Here is a 20482-nt window from a genome sequence, read left to right as displayed (position 1 = left end):
TTTTTTTTTCAACTTGCTTCTAATGCACTTTTCTGGTAAAAAACCAAAAACAAAACAAAACGTTATACATGCTCAACAGGGGCTCCAGAAGCACCCAAAAACGGCATGAAATGCCATAGTTTAAGGGCACTGATATTTGACAAAAATCATAAGGAGGTTAGTATGTCGGGTTTGTTTTGATTTGTTTTTTTTCAACTTTCTTCTAATGCACTTTTCTGGTCAAAAGAACAGGGGAAAACTCACACACAGTCAACAGGGGCCCCAGAAGCATCCAAAAATGCATACAATTTAAACGTTGCGGGTGCATTAAATATAAAAACTGCTGCTTGTGCCCGAAGTCCATGCTATTTTACTAGTAGTTGTATGTGCCTCTACACCCTCAGCCATCTTTGTGTGGAGTTTGCATGTTCTCCCTGTTCATGCGTGGGTTTTCTCCGGGTACTCCGGTTTCCTCCCACATTCCAAAAACATGCTTGGTTAATTGGAGACTCCAAATTGTCGATATTTTATATCGATATTTTTCCACACATATGTGTATGTATATACATGACTGTAGTTTGATGGACTGACATATGTATGTTGTATGTGTTTAGCCAACGAATAGCCAACGAAGCAATCAAACCAATGAGACTAACTCGGTTGTCATTTTTATTCCAAACAGCACTACAAACCACAATATCGAAACAATATGTTTCACAACAATCCAACCACAATCCATTTCATCTGTCCTGTCTCCAAGCAGAAAGTGATGATCTGCTGATTGGATCATTGAAAGATCCTGCCAATACAATCGGGTTTGACAATGTATCAGCTTGGTTTGGCCCTCCTCTTCCTTCCTCTTCTTCCTCACCCTTTTTGCTTTGTTCCACTATGACACCAAATCTGTGCATCCATGGCAAAATGAAGGCATAAATACTGTATAAAATCCCATTTTACAACAAAAAAACCCTTCTGATGTGTTTTGAAGACTTGAGCAAATATGTCATTCAGTCTAATAATAGACATCGTTGGAGCAAAATAATTATTTCTATTCAAGGATAGGGATTTAGTTAGATTTTTTGTTGTTGTTGTTGTGAAAGCCATGCTCAGAATCCAATCTATTTTTCTGCAGGGGTGCCACAGAAGGCGGAGTTTTGATATTTACAAAATGCGGATACATTTAGTCTCCATTCCATCTGTACCACCACAGTTGGCATCCTTTTCATATATTCATGAAAAACATTTGAAGTAGACCCCATTCACTAAGCAGTGCTGACATTTACACTTTCTTCAAAAAGTTGGATTTGATTTTGAAGTCAAATGTAATTTCTATTCTTCAATCTGCATTCATTGTCTTTTTTTTTTTTTGCTTACTAAGGTCACTCATGACATGTACAGGTAGATATGCTTCCCCCTCAGTTACACTGTTTTATGGAGGGATTTCTGTATAAGTATGTCTATAGTGTGAGAAAGCATTAGGGCCACACTGAAAAAAATTATGTGATATTACATGAAACAAATTTTATTCAAAAGTGAAAGTCAGATTTCACACAATTGTAAACACCCACTGTCTCTTGACAGCCACAATAAAAAGAAAAATATATAATTTTTACGATCAAGTCTTACAATAAAATATTATGTGGATGTGGAGTTAAAGTGAAAAGAAAAAAACAAGGTGAATATATCGGACTTAGGGTTGCTCCCATTGAAAAAAATAAAATCACGTGACCGGTATATGCTGATAAAACGCCGGTCAACGCAGATCACGAAAGACAATCAGTCAGACCAGTGACATATTGCACCCAAGGGCTTTGTAGGACTTCAGAAGGTTAGCCACCAGCTGCTTATAACTCTGGAAACATTGATGCATTTTGTCCATTTTCGAGACAAAGATTTCTACAACTAAAAACTAAGCAGTTGATGTCAAAACTGTAGACATTAAAATTAATGTATTGGAATGTGCAGACAGGCCTTCAGATAGAACTGGTTGCTTGTAGACACGCTGTACCTTCTAATAAACTACCGCTTTTGCCTTATTTTGGATACATTTCCTATTCTGACCCAATATTGTATCTTGAAAAGTATAGCCAATCTTCATTTTCAATTTTTCTTTTACCAAGAAAAAAAAATTATGTTCCAGAAGAATTTTGCTTGTAGACTGGAGTATTCCATGTGCATCGGTCCTGGATGATCAGAATTGGCAGCATAAAACCCTGATCGGAGCACCCCTACTATTATATATTCTAATATTTATACTTTTTTGTCAGGCCACAAAGGTAAAATTTCAGGAATAAAGTCTTAATATTATGTGTAAATATTTTGATAAAAGTCCATATAAATGACACATTACCAAAGTGATGACTTATTTTCTATTAGTGTGGCCCTAATACTGCCTGGTACAACAGAAAGATGTATCATTGTCACCATGTCGTATTTTGATCCAGACAATACAAGACGCTTGTGATAATGTACAGTGTAGGTCACATGTGTATAAACCTTGCTAGTTCACACTGTGGTGGTCTGATAAGTCAATTCATCCCAAAAAGACGATTGCATGTTCAAAACAATGTCTGCTGTAGTCAAGTGCAAAAAAATAATAACTTGCTGAAGCTGGAGTGGTTTTGAATTTGCAAAGATGTTTTTTTTTTAATAAAATCCTGTGGTGTACTGCTTATATAAGAGCCTGTAATGCACTTCTTCACAGTGTGTTGGAGAGTTCTTATTAACTTTGACCTTGCCCAGCATCGCTCATGTTTATCCATTTATAAATGTGATATACTTACTGCATGGTGCTGCCTCTCAACTGGTGCACTTAGTGTGCTTCGTACACTTAGTTCCCTTAGTGCACTCAGTGTACTTAGGGCACTACACGGATGTTGCACTCGCTCAAAATGGTGAGTACGCAGTGGACACTTACCATCCTCAAAACCTAAGTACACTTAACTGAAGTGTACTGACGGCAGTGTTCCATGTGAGACACAGCATTGAAATAAAACTGATATGAGCACAGCGTGGTCGGAGACGTTGACCCCAATGGATTAGGACAAATTGTACCAACTTTACAATATTTCCACCCAGGAAAACTAAATTAAATACTTGAGTCGACAAAGCAGTTTAAATAATTCTTGCTGTCTTGCAGCAAGGCTTCAGAAGACAATAAAATACAAAAAAAAAGCATGAAGAAGGTTCTTGTTCCTGTGGTCTGTGGGCGGGGTTCAAGAGATCCAGTGACTTAAAAACCTGCACACCCACACAGCCGGCAAGCCGCTGGATGGCGTGATGCGTTCACAGGCATCCCTTAAAGTGTCACTTGGCACTTTGTACAGCAGGCGGCCGACAGAATTTCCTAGAGGATGGAAGTGTTGTCAGTTATGACATCACATCCTGAGAGGCAGCAGGACAAGGCGTGGGCATGTGATGTGACTTCTAACGTGTTTCTCTACTGAGCTTAGCCATTGTCACCAATGTGAAGAATCCTAATTTGTTTGAAAACGTGTTGGGATTAGGGAGAAGACACCTTGAAGACCTGCTTCAACATTCCTCTTTGCGTTAACTACAAATGAGCTGATGTGACATTCTACAATCTTCCAGCATCTGTTTGGATGTCAAAGTCAAACCCCGTGACCGCCGTTTCAACTTTGGACCCCCTTATGAGTCCAGTCGGAGGTAGCTTGGGGTGGAGTAGTTGAACATGAGGAAGTCCAGCTTGTAAAGCTGGTAGAGTTGGACCTGCTGCCGAGTGCTGATGTTGCTGAAAAACTGCGCCGTCATGGCGTCGGTGGTGCGGGTGGACTTGGCATAGCTGGGGAAGTGCAAGGAGTCGCCGACGCCCGCAAGCCTCAGGATGTAGTTGGCGTCCTCCTCCAGCGTTTCGTACTTGCCCACCAGGTCGTAGTGGATGTGACACGGGTGGCAGAGCTGGGAGACCGTCTGCCAGTGTTCGTTGAGTGGGCCGTCGCGCTGAGTGGCCGGATCGACGAGGTATTCGGCGAACTCCTTGAATTTGACGTCGGCGCCACTGAGCAAGGCATCCTGCGTGGCGTTCTTACGGTAGCGCCGCACGATGCGGGTGCCGAAGCGCTTGTGAAAGGACGAGTTGTACTTGAGGGTGAACTTGTTGCGGTATGCGGACACCAGCCTCTCGAAGGGCTCCCGGACGAAGAGGAACTTCAGGTAGTTCTTGAGGCGGTGGTTGATCTCGGCGATGCTGTACTGGTTCAGCGTCTTCAGGTTGGACGGGATATGGGCTTCGTTGGAGGGGATTTCCATTGGGTCGCTGTGGAAGACATGAAGCCAAATATGGTAAAGATTAGTCAAGTTAACACATTAATAACCAGGAAAAGACTATTTTGAAAGTACTTTCTCCATGAGCTGAGTAGGTCAAGCCTCAAATGCCACTTGCTGGACTGATTGTGATTTTTGATATTGTCATCTATAATAGTGGAATACAATGGTCCCAACTAACGAGTGGTATCAAATACCAATCGTCTGTCTTTGGTTACAAGCTGTCCTCTACCTGTGTCACCTTAGTAAGTGGTAGTGGTCTGTTGGTCATGAACGAACTAGTCAAAACAACTAGTTCTTTTTTGTGAACAGAATGATCGAGGTCAACGCCCCTAAAATACCAGTTCAGTCAGTTCAGTTGCAAATGCTTATTTTTGATTGGCTGTAGAGTCAGTTCACCGTTCCTTTTGCAGGGCGGGACTATCTGCGTGCTTGCCTGTCTTATCCTATCACGCCTTGCTCTCTGGGTGGGTGGGGTTAGCTGACTGAAAGAGCGAGACCGAGAGATTGACTGACACTGTCGAGCACCTCGTTCATTCCGTTCACAAAAAATAAGTCGTTCTTTTGACCGACACACCACTATCATCACGTGTTCTTGCGCTGTTGAGTCAGAACAAACGTGAACGTGAGTGAACGGAGTGAACGGAGTGAGCGGAGTGACTCGACACGGCTGACCGGGTTTATGCACAGGGGGAGATCACAGGACCAATTGACCAAAATTACCAAAATGACCGAATCTTTTTACTGAATGAACTGGAATGATCCGGTTCACTGAAACGAACGGTTTTGTCCACCACTAGTATGTGGGGACAATTGAGGAGGCTCGGGCATGCCCAGCTGGAAGGAGGCCCAAGGGCAGACCTAGGACACACTGGGAATTCCTTCGTATCCTCCTGGTTGAACTGGAAGAGGTGGCTGGGGACTGGGAAGTCTGGGCTTCCCTACTGCGACTGCTGCCCCCGTGACCCGGACCAGATGGCAGATGATGGATGTATTGTTATACAGGACGGTCATCACCAACAAACAACAACCACATGATTCTACCTTTGCAGAGCCCAAAGACTGTCACAGACTCTCCAGTTCTCAGCCTAAATGTGTGTGCTGTAAACGGTGTAGATCTGGGACACACCTGTATTTCCCCCGGCCTGTGAGAACCATCATGACACGTTTCCAGTTGGTACAGGCCACTTTGGGGACATAGCAGTAGATGAGTTCATGGTCCTCGTCCACCACCAGATGTTTGAGGTCTCCTGGCGTGAGGACCCTCCGCTTACGGCTAGAGGCGCTATGGACCCGGCACGCATCCGCTACTTGATCCCTTCTGGTCTGGTGAAGGATGGCTGCTCCGGACAGCTCAGGCTGAAGAGAAAAACACCGGGATGTTATCTTTAGGATCGATATGATAGTGTCTCTGTTAACAACAAATACAGATACCAAGGGGTGGGGCCCTAAATAAGCCATGGGTCACAAGTTAAATGTTATAAGGTATTTTATAGATCATAAAACACAACAACTCAAGGAAAGATGCTATTGGGGCAAACTTTCTTCATACAACATGAATTATACACTATTGATATGAATTATTAAGCAGGGGTGTCAAGTAACAGCTGTATATTTTGTCTTTAAGCGCAAAACATTTTTATATATTTACAACGAAACACGCGCAGGCCTCACAGCTAGACCCAAGTTCAATTTCACCCTCGGCCATCTCTGTGTGGAGTTTGCATGTTCTCCCCGTGTATGTGTGGGTTTTCTCCGGGTTTCCTCCCACATTCCAAAAAGATGCTAGCTTAATTGGTGACTCCAAATTGTCCATAGGTATGAATGTGAGTGTGAATGGTTGTCTATATGTGCCCTGTGATTGGCTGGCAACCAGTCCAGGGTGTACCCCGCCTCTCGCCCAAAGACAGCTGGGATAGGCTACAGCACCCCCGCAACCCTCGTGAGGATAAGCAATAGAAAATGAATGAATGAATGAAGCTCTGCTGAATCCTGGTAGTCTTGGGGCGTGTCATCACACCTTCAGTTTGAAAGTAGTGGTTTAGATTCATATGTAGAAATGTATGAGTCTGAAATGGAAAAGACGTCCCCATTCCCCTTGCAGGGCAGTGCCCACTGAGGAATTTCAATGGATTGGAATGCCGCCTGCATATTTCCCATTGCCAGCAAGTGAGGTCTTTCAGTGCTGCTTACTGTGAAGAAATAAGTTCAAGTCAGGGACCACCAACCGCCATCACGTGCTCTCCATGAACGGCGTGCTTGTATGACACTCTTCCAGCACGTCTGTGAGCAAGGTATTCATATGCAGTGCTGCAAACCACCCTTTTCCATCTTTTTTTGGGGGGGAGGAGGTAAATTCCAATGACAGCATATAAGTGAGGATCTGTATGGTCGATTCCACAGTCGCACAACTTCTGACCTTTTATGGCCATCATTTACAGGAAGCTCATTAATACAATATTAATCCAACATAAGTAGATGAAGAATTTTAGCCTTATAGTCTTATAGGATAAGGAAATCAGTGACAACTCTATTAGATGCTGCTGTTTTCCATTCCATTCCAGCCGTTTTAGATGATTTTGACTGATCTTTCAAGGCACACAGGATATGGTGTTGTAAGGCTATATAAATATGAAACCGACCAAAAAATGTTTGTTTCTACCATTTTCCATTCTTTAGTAATCAGCAGCAGAACTATCTGTGAAAAAACACAGAAATATGTTTTCCTTTTGTGACAGCTCAACTATCTAAACAACACAACACTAAAAGGGTATTACACCATGATGTATTTACATTTGAACTATGTGTGTGCATGCGTGTGTGCACATATGTCACACATATTTTCCATCTGCATGATCCCTGTGGAGCTCTTATCAAATGGGCTTCTGCCACCTTGTGGCCGTTTTTATGGTTTAAAAGTGCTTTGACATAATGCATCAGTGCAGCGTTGCATCATCACCCCTTTGAAAAAAAAGTAGTAATACATTGCTGGGATCAGGCTATTGGGTTTATGAAAAGGTATAAATGCGTCTTAGGTAATGAAAGAGGTAATAGTTAACCCGCATAGGTTGATGCTGACATAAGTGGTTGTGGACATAAGCGAAACCAACCATAGCTTGTGACTTTGACTAGCATCATAAGGAGAACGGGTGATAAAGGAATTTTAATATTTGCATAGATTTATACATATGCTATTTTATTCTCGAACAGAGCTGTATGTCTTGACTATAATGACAAGTGGTACAGGTCATTAAAATCCTTGTTTTGTTGGTTATAAATAATGGGCTTCACAAATTCTGCCTAGCAACAAGTGAAAATGAGGAAAAAAGTGTAATACTATAGTACATCAGAATGAAAAAACTGAATTTGATTTATGTTGCTGCATCTGTGAGCTATAATCTAATTTGTGATGGAAAGTTTTATGATGAATACTGAATAATTTGTGTTTTACGTGCAATTAGAAGCCAAATGAAGATTTTGAAATATGAATCTCCCCCTTCCGTCCTTTTTTTTTGCCCTGACATCTTGTCTGAATCCCACTAAATCTGATTAAAACCCGTTTTGTTTTTTTTTTACCTTTTCCCGTCATGTCACAGCAGAAAAATCTCTTTAAAGCTTTTTGAGAGGTGTGTGGGCTGTCAGGGTCTGACGGATCTCCAACATCTCATTTTAATCTCTCGTTTGCGAGACATATCAAAGCACGCTGCTGTGCAGCGGAAGACAAAAAAGACAAAAAATTCAGAGCTATAATTCACACAAAAGTAGCAGCGAGCGTGGGGTCCTTGAAGAGGGTGCAAGGGATGTAATTAACACGGGGAAAAGAGACGTGGTGGGAATCTCCCACGGTGTAAGATTTGTGCATACGTTATCTGGTTCTTTTGAGTCGGATTCTGTGATGTGTCATGATGGGTCGATGCATGGTGACGGAGGAAGCACTGATGGAGGTTACTGACCTCTGGTTGTGTCAAGCTGTTCCCATGAACGAGTAGAAAGCAGTTAGGAGCCAGTTTGCACTGCAACCTACCTTACTAATGAAATAATAAGGTCATAAAGCATACATCTGTGAGCATAGTTAGCAGTAGCAGGTACCATGGATTTCATTTCATCTCTTCTTATAGGTCCCTAGAGAACTCTAACCTGCAGCTTGATGTGATGAAATACTTCAAGGCATACATATTTCAAGGCTGTGTGAGCAAATGGAAGCTGGTTCAAATCCCTGCACCAGCAGTGTTCAAAGCAAAGTAGGGGGGGGCTATATTTTAATTGGCCCTCAGCAGTTTGTAAAAACATAGACAAGAAAACTGAAAAAAAGAAGAAGATATTTTTCATATTTCAATTTCATATAATTCATAATTTTTTTAATTATGAGGAGGGAATTTTGTTGCAAATTTGGGGGGAAAATTTGGTTTAAATATATAAACCAGGAATAAAGTGAAAATATTAATATTAATATATAGAAATAAAGTCATGTTATTAGGTAAAATAATAGTTGCAAATAAAAAAGTAATCCCTCGTTTATTACAGTTAATTAGTTCCAGATGTGTGGAGGACAGGAAATGACGTCAGTAGTTCAGAGCTCTGAACCTGTCGTGGATTACTGCCACAACACTAATGGTCTGTGTTGTTATTATGGGCCTGCAAGCAAAGCTACTATTCCAAATTTGTTCTTTATTATGAAAATTATGTTATTCTGCTACCGTTAATGCTGGGTAGTGTGCTATTTACAGCATGCAACATTTTGTGTAACAGTAGCTTACGCTGCCGTCTTGTGGTTTTTAGGAACATCAGGTAATTTTCATAGGTAGACACTATTATGGTGTTAGCATGCTAACATTAGCATGTTAGTATTGCCAGAATGCTAATTTTAGCATACTAGCATTCCAAGCAATTTTCATAGTTACACACTATCCATAGTATACACACTATTCATAGTTACACACTTAACGCTATCATGCTAGGTGTTAGTATAGTAATGTTAGCATGCTAGCAATGCTAACATACTATCATTAGCATGATATCATTTTTTGTCATTTTCATTGGTAGACGCTATTATGTGTTAGCATGCTAATGCTAGCATGTTAACATTGCTTAGCATGCTAATTTTAGCATAATAGCATTTATAGCAATTTTAATAATTTAATAATTTTCATAATATGCATATTTCTAAACTAATAGGCCGTATTAAACCACAAAATAATATGCTTTGTCACCTATAACACATATCTAAACTTGGTTGGTTTAAAAAAATATAAAATATCGACACTTTTCAGGCGGCACGGTGGACGAGTGGTTAGCGTGCAGACCTCACAGCTAGGAGAGCAGGGTTCAATTCCCACCCTCGGCCATCTCTGTGTGGAGTTTGCATGTTCTCCCCGTGCACGCGTGGGTTTTCTCCGGGTACTCCGGTTTCCTCCCACATTCCAAAAACATGCTCGGTTAATTGGTGACTCCAAATTGTCCATAGGTATGAATGTGAGTGTGAATGGTTGTTTGTCTATATGTGCCCTGTGATTGGCTGGCGACCAGTCCAGGGTGTACCCCGCCTCTCGCCCGAAGACAACTGGGATAGGCTCCAGCACCCCCGCGACCCTCGTGAGGAAAAAGCGGTAGAAAATGAATGACACTTTTCTTCCATCAGTGGAAAAAATTTGGACACCCCTGCATTACACACAGATCTGTAATATTGCATATCCTGAAACTCATCCAAGATAAAGCTTGAGCGTTTCTCCTTAAAATAGGTCAGAAACAGATAAAAGACACCCCAGAGACGCCTGCTCCATATGTCCATGTTTATTATTTCCTTTAGAATTATTATAGAATTATTGTTGTTATGAGTCTGAAGTCTGCACGGAAGCATCGTGAAGTGCAGACGAAGCGAGAGATGGAAGAGGCTCACATGAGAAGATCTTGTTCTCACCAAGGAACCATGTTTGTGTGACAGCTTTATTAAAACATTTTAAATGGTATTCCTTTTTAATAAAAAAAATGATATTTAAGAAACACAATATTTATGACTTGAAAATCCCATATCATTTAATAATCAAGTACAATAATTATTATACTTTTGCCTACAGTACAGTATCATACTAATGTTAATGCCATATTAGTCACAATACCTTAATACAATACAATAAATACTCTTCCAGTTCTCCAGTGCCAGTTCTCTAAAAGAAGCAGCACAGTGCATTCTCTCCTAACTAAAATGTCTCCCTAAATTAACCGACAAGTTTTTATTTTGGAGTGCCACCAATCAGAGGCACTATTCATTCCCCTTGAACTGCCAATGCGCTCCCAACTTGCAGAAGTGACGGATTCAGCAAAACGTTTAATTGTTTTCCCCCGAGACTTTCCTCTACTCTGTCAAGTTTCTTAAGAGCTTTATGACTTAAATGCACCAAATAGTTTCTGCAGGCACAAAGGGAAAAAAAAAGAACAAAATGTGCGCAGAACATCTGTTGTTGTGTTTCAGCCACATTGAAGCATGAACCACCTTTTTCAGGTCACGCCACAGGATTGTCCCAAGTTGATTTCAGCTTGGGGTCATGAACTGACGACTGTTGTTTTTGATAGACTGCACAAATCATAATTCCATTTATCACAGCAAGTCATCCAGGTCCTGAGGCACAAAAACAGCCCCAGACCATCACATTACCACCATATTTTACTATTGGTATGGTGTTTTTTTTCTGAAATGTAGATGTAATGGGACACACACCTTCCAAAAGTTCAAAGGTCTTAGGGATCATCATGGTGGATTCATGAACATTAGCCTTAACTGAGGCCTGCAGTTGTTTGGATGTTATTGTGGGGTCTTTTGTGACCTCTTGTACATACATTCTGTAGTTACATACTGTCCATTTCATATCCGTGTGTCCGTATGCTATAATTGTATTTTTATTTGAGTAGCCTTTGAATGTTTTTGTGTGCAGTGATGCGATTTAATTCCAAACACTGCGGGAAAGAATCAAGCACTAGATACATTCACCAAAAAAATATTCTTCCTTGCAGACAGTGGAGCTCTTAGAAGTCGCAGGAGTGTTTAGAAGTCGGGAATTGGTGTCATTTATCAATGCTGTCAAAGTGAATAAGGTATAATAAACTTTCCCTTGGGAGAGAACTGACAGAGGAAAAACACAATGCATAGCTTTCGGAGGGGATGTAGATGTGGCGTAGGCCTGAGATCTAGAAGATCCGGAAATGTGAGCTCAGACGTTGTACTTGCCCTAACCACTGCCCACCAGCGCCAACCAGGAAAGGACTACTTGTTATACAAAAAAAAGATCAATATGATCTTCTGTCTCTGTGCCCTGCTCTGCTCACAGACTGGCATTCATAAGGAAAGGTGAGAATAAAGATGTCAGGTAGCATAAGTGCACCACACATACAGTTTTTAGCAGCGTCATGACCACCTGAGCTCATGAAAAGGTCAGCAAAACAAGATACTTCCATAAAGACGAACAATGCTGAATGCCATATTTCTCCTTCCCATATTGTCCTGCACCAGCAGAGGGAGACCAGCACAAGGGGATGACCACCTTCACTCACTGTGGCATCCATAACCCCAAAGAATATCCTTCTTTCACCTAAAGGAACCGTTGTCCCCCACCCCGCTGATGTCCTGTTTCATATTCATGCAGCTCAGCACAAACACAGACGTCTCCTGAGCATCATGCTTGGAGAAGAGTCAGGGTCGGAATGCATTTTGGTTAATGAGCACGCTACGGAATCACTAATACATGCTCTGTCACTGTCAGACTCCAAATGGACTTCAGTTTGGATGAAAAATTGACTTCTTTTTTTTTTTTAATTCAAAGGAGTTGTCTTCTCCGTGACATGTTACTGCTCAGCAAACAATCAACAACATACCCACATACTTCATTAGCGACAAAGAGAGAACGTAAAAACGCTTGAGTACCTGATTGACATGGTGAACATTATCGCTATTATTCTACTGAACACCATCATTGGATAATCAAATAACAGCAATAATTTGGATCATTAGTTCATTATCAATACAGACCACGTGGCCTGGTGGTTAAGCATGTTGGCCACACTGTCAGGAGATCTGGAGGCTCTCTCTTTGGGTATCTCTGTGTGGAGTTTGCATGTCCTCCTGGATGCGTGCTTGAGTTTTCTCCGGGTGATCTGGCTTCCTCCCATATATTTACATCAGGTTAACTCCAGACTCTACATTTTTCTTTTTTTATGAATGGTTGCTCGTTTTGTATGCGCTCTGTGATTGGCTGGCACCCAGTCAGACTCCAGGGTGTACGCCGCCTCTCACCCAAAATACCCTTCACCGTACTGTACACATGAAAAGTTAGGGATACAATCAGGATGATGCATGAGAAAAACTTTACAGATTTTGACCTTCTGTAAACTTTTCAGTTTTTGTACTTTTTGCCCAACTCGCTGTTCTCTCACAAGGAGCCAAAGGCCAAAATTCACTAAGCTGATCCACGAGGGCATGCCATAGAAAAAATGTTACACAATGTCAAACCAATACTCAAACTATTTGTTTGATTATAACAAAAACACAATTTGTAAGCCGTTTATGTTTAACATGACCTGCATTAGATATTAAATGTATAATTACTACATGGATGCAATGAATACAGCATCATGGGTTCATGCAGAATGCCATTTGTGACTACAAAAAGTGAGTTTAGTGAGTGTCGCCATGCTGTAAAATTATGGATACTAAGTAAGTCAAAGCTTCAAAGGCAACCAGTAGAACTTAACCATAATATTCATAATAGAATTCAAAGACTTAAAAATGTACTCCCCCGCATGGGAGTACCTCTAAGATGATTTACAACAGCCCTTCCACAGAACAAGCATGCACATATGACTTTAAAGGTGACCCTTTGTATTGAGTTGTGGACTCCTATAGAGCCGATACAGGCAATAACCTGCACAGAAAACTAGAAAACTTGTTATTCCACCCACAGCCCGCCTCCGGGCACATCCGCTTTGCTGTGATTGGTCACATGCCCAAAGTGCTTCCTAACTACGAACGAACACCATTTTCTTATATAATCGGTATAGGAGTTGATAATAAACGAATATAGTCTTTGGAGAGCTAATTGAAAAGTGTTTAGGAGCTACTGGTAGCTCATGATCTACTGGCTGGAGACCCCTGACTTACCGTGGATGAACTTAGAGTAGCAACATAGCACTGCTGGTGTGGTAGAGCACAAGTGAAGCCAAACAAGTGGCAACCACGCCTGTCCGAGGGATAGTGCTCATTGTCGGACACAATTTGTCGAGGTGCTCAGAAGGAGAGAAACTCAGAAAAAGCATAATAGGTGTCACAATCCGCATCGCCTCCGGTGTGACAGTTTTGTTTTTCACATTGTTTGCCTTAGTTCCGGTTTTCATGCTCTTATTTTGTAGTTCTTCCTGTGTTCGTCTGTCCTGTGTTTCGTTACTTTTACACTTTCTTCTACGCGCACCTGTTTCCAATTTCTCCGTACTTAAAAGAAATAAAAGCTAAGCTTTTACCTGCACCAGTCGTCTCATCTCTGCATCCTGGGGTCGCATCGCAACACCCGCATGCCGTACCGTGACAATAGGTCCCCTTTAAGAACAGATCTTTTGATGGTAAAAGTGACAAAATATATATCCCATAATTTGATCGCTCAAAAAACTACTTCAAAAACGTGATAATACATAATCAAATAATAGCCATGCAGACGTTTTCGGGGTAATACAGCTTTGAAGTCATACATTTACATCTAAAATTTTATTTTTTTTGTGGCTCCAAGACGCACCATTGTGGACTTTTTCCAATTTTTCCAATAAACACTGCAACTTTAACATGATAGATGGCATACTGTAGATCACATACAACATACAACATACAACATGTAACATTACAGAGTGGGACAGGAGGAGACAAATGTTAGTGACACTAGCCATAGCTATATGAGCTACCGTGCTAACATTACACTCACATGGTAAAACTTACTTCGTACAAACAAAAGGCTTCGCTATCTTAAATAAAGCCTGAGGTCTGTGACATACACCAGCTCAGGTGTATGTCACAGACCTCAGGCTTTATTTAAGATGTGTAGCGAAGCCTTTTGTTTGTACGAAGCTGTCCTCTCTGAAGTGACGTAGATGATTGATTTTGTCCATTTGGTGGCTATAGGAAAATATATGACTACTAAATGTCTATTTTGCATTATACAGGGACAGAGGAGAAAGGGTTACATAACATAGCATTAACAAATGGTGTTACTTACACAATCACACATGGTTTGTGCATATTGACACTACTCTATGATTAACATTTATAAAGGAGAAACTGAGTGTGAACATCTGTGTACCAGAGTTCACTTGGATGTGGGTGGACGCATGGAGACCAGTCAGTGGCATATACACAGTGTAGACTGTACAGTGGAGTGTCTCCTCCAAGAGAACATTGAGGATGTAAGTACGGCGCTGCAGGACAAGATAATGACAAGCTCGTTTTGACTTTCCCCCCTCTGAAGAATCAAAGTGCGTTGCTTCTTCTTTGGGATGCTTTTTAGGCTTTTTCTATCTTCCTGGCTCGGTTACCTTGCAGGAAGCAATCATCAAAAGAGAGCTCGGGTGAATCAAAAAAGGACTCTTTTCTTAGCATTCATTAGCAACTCAAGCACTTTTTACAAGTTTGATGCCTCATCATAGCCTGAAAGGACACAATAAATGAAGTACAATACACATACAAGGTATTACTGTAATGTTTGATGAGACACACAATCACCAGACATAGTCAGCGGAATAACAGCCTTCATTGCAGGTTTGAATCCCGACACAGGCTACCCATGCAAAGCCGATACTCGACTCTGAACCACCAACTTGTCCTGTATGTCTGTCATTCTGCTCCTCTATGGTACACATTTACATTAAGACACATACAGTAAGTCTTATTTGTGTCTTAAATGTGATATTTACTCTTGTTATGCCTACTATGTTGGGTAATAGGAGTGTAAAGGTGTATAGGTGTGACTATTTCATGTCTAGAGCTCTCCAAACCCCTATTAAACCCCTATTTAAAAACGTATGACTGTATTAATAAAATGACAAGATGTTCACCATGCCGCACAGTGGACGAGTGGTTAGCATGTTGGGCACACAGTCAGAAGATCGCAAAGCCATGGGTTTGAATCTCTGCTCGGGCATCGCTGTGTGGAGTTTGCATGTTCTCCCAGTGTGTGCGTGATTTTTGTCCGGTTTTTCTCCCACATTCCAAAAACATGCATGTTAGGTTCATTGGCCTGCGATTGGCTGGCGACCAGTCCAGGGTGTACCCCGCCTCTCGCCCGAAGTCAGCTTGCCTACACCAAAAAATATGCTGCAGTGATCCTGTAGCCATTACAATTGAGCAATGTGGCGTAAACAAAGAATAATAGGACTGTAAAGGTGGCTATAGGGATGCTATTTCATGTCTACAGGGCTCAAAAATGATTTAAAAAACTATTTAGAAACTCATCTGGTTTTCTAGGCTCTTAATATTGTATCTTACTTAGCGGAAATTCACTTATGGCTGTCGGGTCTGGAACCAGTTCACTGTGATGAACGGGAGACGAGAGCTGTATTCCAAACATCATCATGACTCACATAGAAGAAATATGGATATACTATAACACTAATTGTCAATGATTGTAAATTATAATACTCTATGTTCATTGTGAACATCCATTGTTACTTCCACTAGACTATTGGAACTGTTATGTTACGCAATGTAAAACCAAGAAAGCAAAGCTTTGGAGACTTTCTGTCACGCTCTGTGTGGGTTTGCACGTGACAGTTTATGTTTGAGTTCCCCGTTTGGGCTTTGGTTTCCATTTTGAACTTTTTGTATTGGACTTCCTCTTTTGCCTCCTTTTCCTTAGTTGCCATGGTTACCCACACCTGTGCCTAATTTGTCCCATTATTTAGTTCAGGTGTGCGCTTCTCCCTTCGTGGGATTATTATCATTTGTCAGTCAGCAAGTTGTGTTGCCTTTTTCCTGCTGCTGTAATTTATGCTAAAAATAAATATTATTTACCGGCATTTGGTCCTGCTCTCTGCATCCTGGGGTCGCACCGCAACATAGACATGCACAGCCGTGACAGAATAATCCCACCATTTGACGACGACCCCGCGGAGAGCGATTACTGGACCTGGCAGCTCCTCAAGGCCATGGAGGACGAGGAGATGGCGATACCGCCATGGGAGATGGAGGACTTGGTGTGCGGTCCGGACGACACGTATGTCTCAACGGCGTGGCTGTATCCCGGACCCGCCGAGGACACTCCACACCCTCCGCGACGCCGACGCAAGCCGCGGCGCCAAAGAGCGACGCCACGCTCGTTCTCCGCTCCGCGCCGAGCTAAGGTGGACCAGCCCTCACGCCCGGTCGGCCTCGACGAACCCGATGACGATCTCGCGGAGCTCGACGAGTGGACCCGACAGTTCTTCGAGGCGATGGAGCAGGAATGTGCCAGGTACACGCCGGAGGAACTGGATACCATGGTGTGGGGGCCGGACGGCACCCTAGTGCCCATGGCGTCGGTGTTCCCGGTACCCGCTGCACACCCTCCGACGCGGCGGCGGCGCCGACGCACGGCACGTCGCCAAGAGGTGTGGCCGCCCTCTTCCGCCTCGCCATGTCACGCCACTGCACAGCACTACCCTCTCGCTGTTGCCGAGTCACAGCCCTGACGGCTCCCGTGGCAAGTGGCGAGGCTCCCCGGATTCCTCCAGTTCCCAAGCCACGCAGCCCCAGGTGTCCCCAAGACCCGGCTCCCGTGCCAAGCTGCGTGGCCTCACAGTTTCCTCCAGTTCCCAAGCCACGCAGCCCCAGATGTTCGCTAGACCCGGCTCCCGTGCCAAGCTGCGTGGCTTCACAGATTCCTCCAGTTCCCAAGCCACGCAGCCCCAGGGGTTTCCAAGACCCGGCTCCCGTGCCAAGCTGCGTGGCCTCACAGATTCTGCCAGTTCCCAAGCCACGCAGCCCCAGGGGTTTCCAAGACCCGGCTCCCGTGCCAAGCTGCGTGGCCTCTTGGATTCCTCCAGTTCCTAAGCCACGCAGTCCCAGGTGTCCCCAAGACCTGGCGCCCGTGCCCAAGCCGCGCAGCCCGAGGGGTTCTCAAGACCCGGCTCCCATGCCAAGCTGCGTGGCGTCCCTGATCCCGCCCATGCCCAAGCCGCGCAGCTTCAGGACCAAACAAGTGGCTGTGGCCGGGACTGCTGACCTGGAGGAGCCAGTGACCCTCCTCCAAGCCTCCCTCCTCCCTGCCCTGGGTTCGGCCCCCTCGGATTACGGCGTCTGGGATCCGCCTTCGAGAGGGGGGGCTAGTACCACCTGCTGGGCTACGGTGGAAGCACAGCCCAGCCCGCCGATGGAAGGGGAGGATGGCGCCACCGGCTGGGGGAGTGAGGAGGCACAGCCCTCTCCACCTGCAGGACGAGCAGCAGGGCTTGCGGGAGCAGATGGACAGGCTCTGGCAGGGACCACGCCTGCTGCTTCGCCGTCGCCGCGTCAGGATCGGACGCCTGCTTCTTCGCGTCGGGATCGGACGCCTGCTTCTTCGCGTCGGGATCGGACGCCTGCTTCTTCGCGTCGGGATCGGACGCCTGCTTCTTCGCGTCGGGATCGGACGCCTGCTTCTTCGCGTCGGGATCGGACGCCTGCTTCTTCGCGTCGGGATCGGACGCCTGCTTCTTCGCGTCGGGACCGGACGCCTGCTTCTTCGCGTCGGGACCGGACGCCTGCTTCTTCGCGTCGGGACCGGACGCCTGCTTCATCGCCGTCTTCGCGTCGGACTCCTGCTTCATCGCCTGCTTCTTCGCGTCGGGACCGGACGCCTGCTTCTTCGCGTCGGGACCGGACGCCTGCTTCTTCGCGTCGGGACCGGACGCCTGCTTCTTCGCGTCGGGACCGGACGCCTGCTTCTTCGCGTCGGGACCGGACGCCTGCTTCTTCGCGTCGGGACCGGACGCCTGCTTCTTCGCGTCGGGACCGGACGCCTGCTTCTTCGCGTCGGGACCGGACGCCTGCTTCTTCGCGTCGGGACCGGACGCCTGCTTCTTCGCGTCGGGACCGGACGCCTGCTTCTTCGCGTCGGGACCGGACGCCTGCTTCTTCGCGTCGGGACCGGACGCCTGCTTCTTTGCCGTCTCCGCGTCGGGGCCGGACGGCCTCTAGACTTTCGGCCGGAGACCTGGTTTTGCACCCAGGGCGCCCCCCTGAGGAAGCCTACCTCGCGCTTGGTCGAGGGCGCCCCCCGGAAGGCGTTTACCGTCCCAGCCATTCCCTCCATCACGCGGAGGGGTCTTGTTGGCTCCGCCGGGCCTGCCGCCCCGGCCGGCCCCCTGAAGGGTCCCGTCGGCGACCCACCTCCGGTCCCCCCACCACCCTTCCCTCTGAACTGTTTCGGACGTCTGGGATCCGTCCTTGAGGGGGGTGTACTGTCACGCTCTGTGTGGGTTTGCACGTGACAGTTTATGTTTGAGTTCCCCGTTTGGGCTTTGGTTTCCATTTTGAACTTTTTGTATTGGACTTCCTCTTTTGCCTCCTTTTCCTTAGTTGCCATGGTTACCCACACCTGTGCCTAATTTGTCCCATTATTTAGTTCAGGTGTGCGCTTCTCCCTTCGTGGGATTATTATCATTTGTCAGTCAGCAAGTTGTGTTGCCTTTTTCCTGCTGCTGTAATTTATGCTAAAAATAAATATTATTTACCGGCATTTGGTCCTGCTCTCTGCATCCTGGGGTCGCACCGCAACATAGACATGCACAGCCGTGACACTTTCCCCTCCATTTCTTGATCTTTTTTCAGGACATTAGCATTTGAAACAGCCTCAATTCCATTACTGCCCACATTAGCCTTGAGTCATCCTCCATGATACTCACTCGCACCGAGACCTCGCATACATTTGCACATAATTTTCTCAGGCCCACGTCCTCATCTCTGAATCAGCATTTAATTGTGTCTGTGACACAGTAATAACAGTGTCTCCACGCCAGTCTGATTACTGGTAGCAAGACCACTATTTCCACTGCGGGGAGAGTGGGCTCGTTTGGGGGAAAAATAGTTTCCTCCCAATAGTTTTCATGAAAGCTGACAACATTAGTGGCCACTTGCTTTTGGCAGTTTGGATTTTAATTAAGATTAGTTAAATGTGTTGGCACAGACAGTGTTTAGCTTTAACTGTAATCTTTCTAAAGCAACAATATATATACCTGAGAGTAATTCTAATTATAGGCTGATGTCTAACTGCCATTTGTTTTGAAAACTCCTTGAAAAAAATTGTCGCGCAACAGCTTAATGATCACATGGCCTCAAGTAATTTATTTGAACCTCTTCAGTCAGGTTTTAGGCTGAATCGGCACTTGCAAAAGTGGATTGTGAAACCTCCTCAATATTATTATTAAAAGATCAATCTTAATGGAATGCCTTCAAACGCATAGTGTTACTGGTTCGGACGCATCGTGTAGTTTGTGATAATGTGACCACTGAGTACTGCGGTGTCACTTGCGGAGTCCCACAAGGATCAGTGATTGATCCTCTTCTTTTCAATAATTACACACTGCCGCTCAGCAACATCCTTCGCAAACATAAGATTAGCTTTCACTGTTATGCCGATGACACTCAGCTGTAGGTGCCTTTAAAACTAACTGACCAATCTGGGTGTGATGTTCAATTCAATTCCATTTTTTCAAAAGTCCATTAAGAATGTTACCAAAAGAGCATTTTTTCATCTTTGCAACATTGCTAAGACACAGCCTATTCTTCTTCTTTCCATCTGTTTTCTGTCTATACACATCATTCTAATTAACATTAAGCAGATGTTTTTGCGACCCGTTTTGGTAGACAAAACACATTGAATTACATCGCCCATAAATTTTCTGGTTGCATGCAATTTCTGATTTGATATTCCATCAATATTGGTCTTCTTGATTAAAGTGTCAACATATATCAATAGCACATCAACTTAATGTCACGATATGAGGGCATACGTGTTTACTGCTGCTAAGAAGATGCTTATAGTGTATTGTCCAACTGATCCTAAATAGCAAAAAGGCAAAAGTGCATCCCAAAAAAGAGCATAGGTGTCAGGATGTGATGCACACTGCAAGTAAATTGTTTTTGGGTTTTTTTGGAAACATTCCTCCTCTAAGTCTCAGCTTTGAATTGCACTCTGCAACATAAAGTTGAGAGGATCCTCACTCTGGCACCTGACAA

General features: G+C 44.2%; 1 protein-coding gene across 2 annotated transcripts in view; it reads right to left on the bottom strand.

Moving 5' to 3' along the window:
- Positions 1-618: 618 nt before the first annotated feature.
- Positions 619-20482, bottom strand: part of chst11 (carbohydrate (chondroitin 4) sulfotransferase 11) — a 68925-nt gene continuing 49061 nt past the window's right edge. For both annotated transcript variants that reach the window (XM_058078078.2, XM_058078077.2), the window contains exons 3-4: positions 5393-5622; positions 619-4255 (exon numbers count right to left, since the gene is read on the bottom strand). In XM_058078078.2, the coding sequence (XP_057934061.2) occupies positions 3628-4255; positions 5393-5622 (858 nt within the window). In that variant the 3' untranslated portion in view covers positions 619-3627. The remainder of the gene's footprint in view (positions 4256-5392; positions 5623-20482) is intronic.

Source organism: Doryrhamphus excisus, linkage group LG2 (genome assembly GCF_037039965.1).
Source record: "Doryrhamphus excisus strain RoL-2023G ecotype Guam linkage group LG2, RoL_Dexc_Guam_v1.1, whole genome shotgun sequence".
In the NCBI taxonomy this organism is placed as follows: Eukaryota; Metazoa; Chordata; class Actinopteri; order Syngnathiformes; family Syngnathidae; genus Doryrhamphus; species Doryrhamphus excisus.
This window is presented reverse-complemented; position numbering and strand designations above follow the sequence as displayed.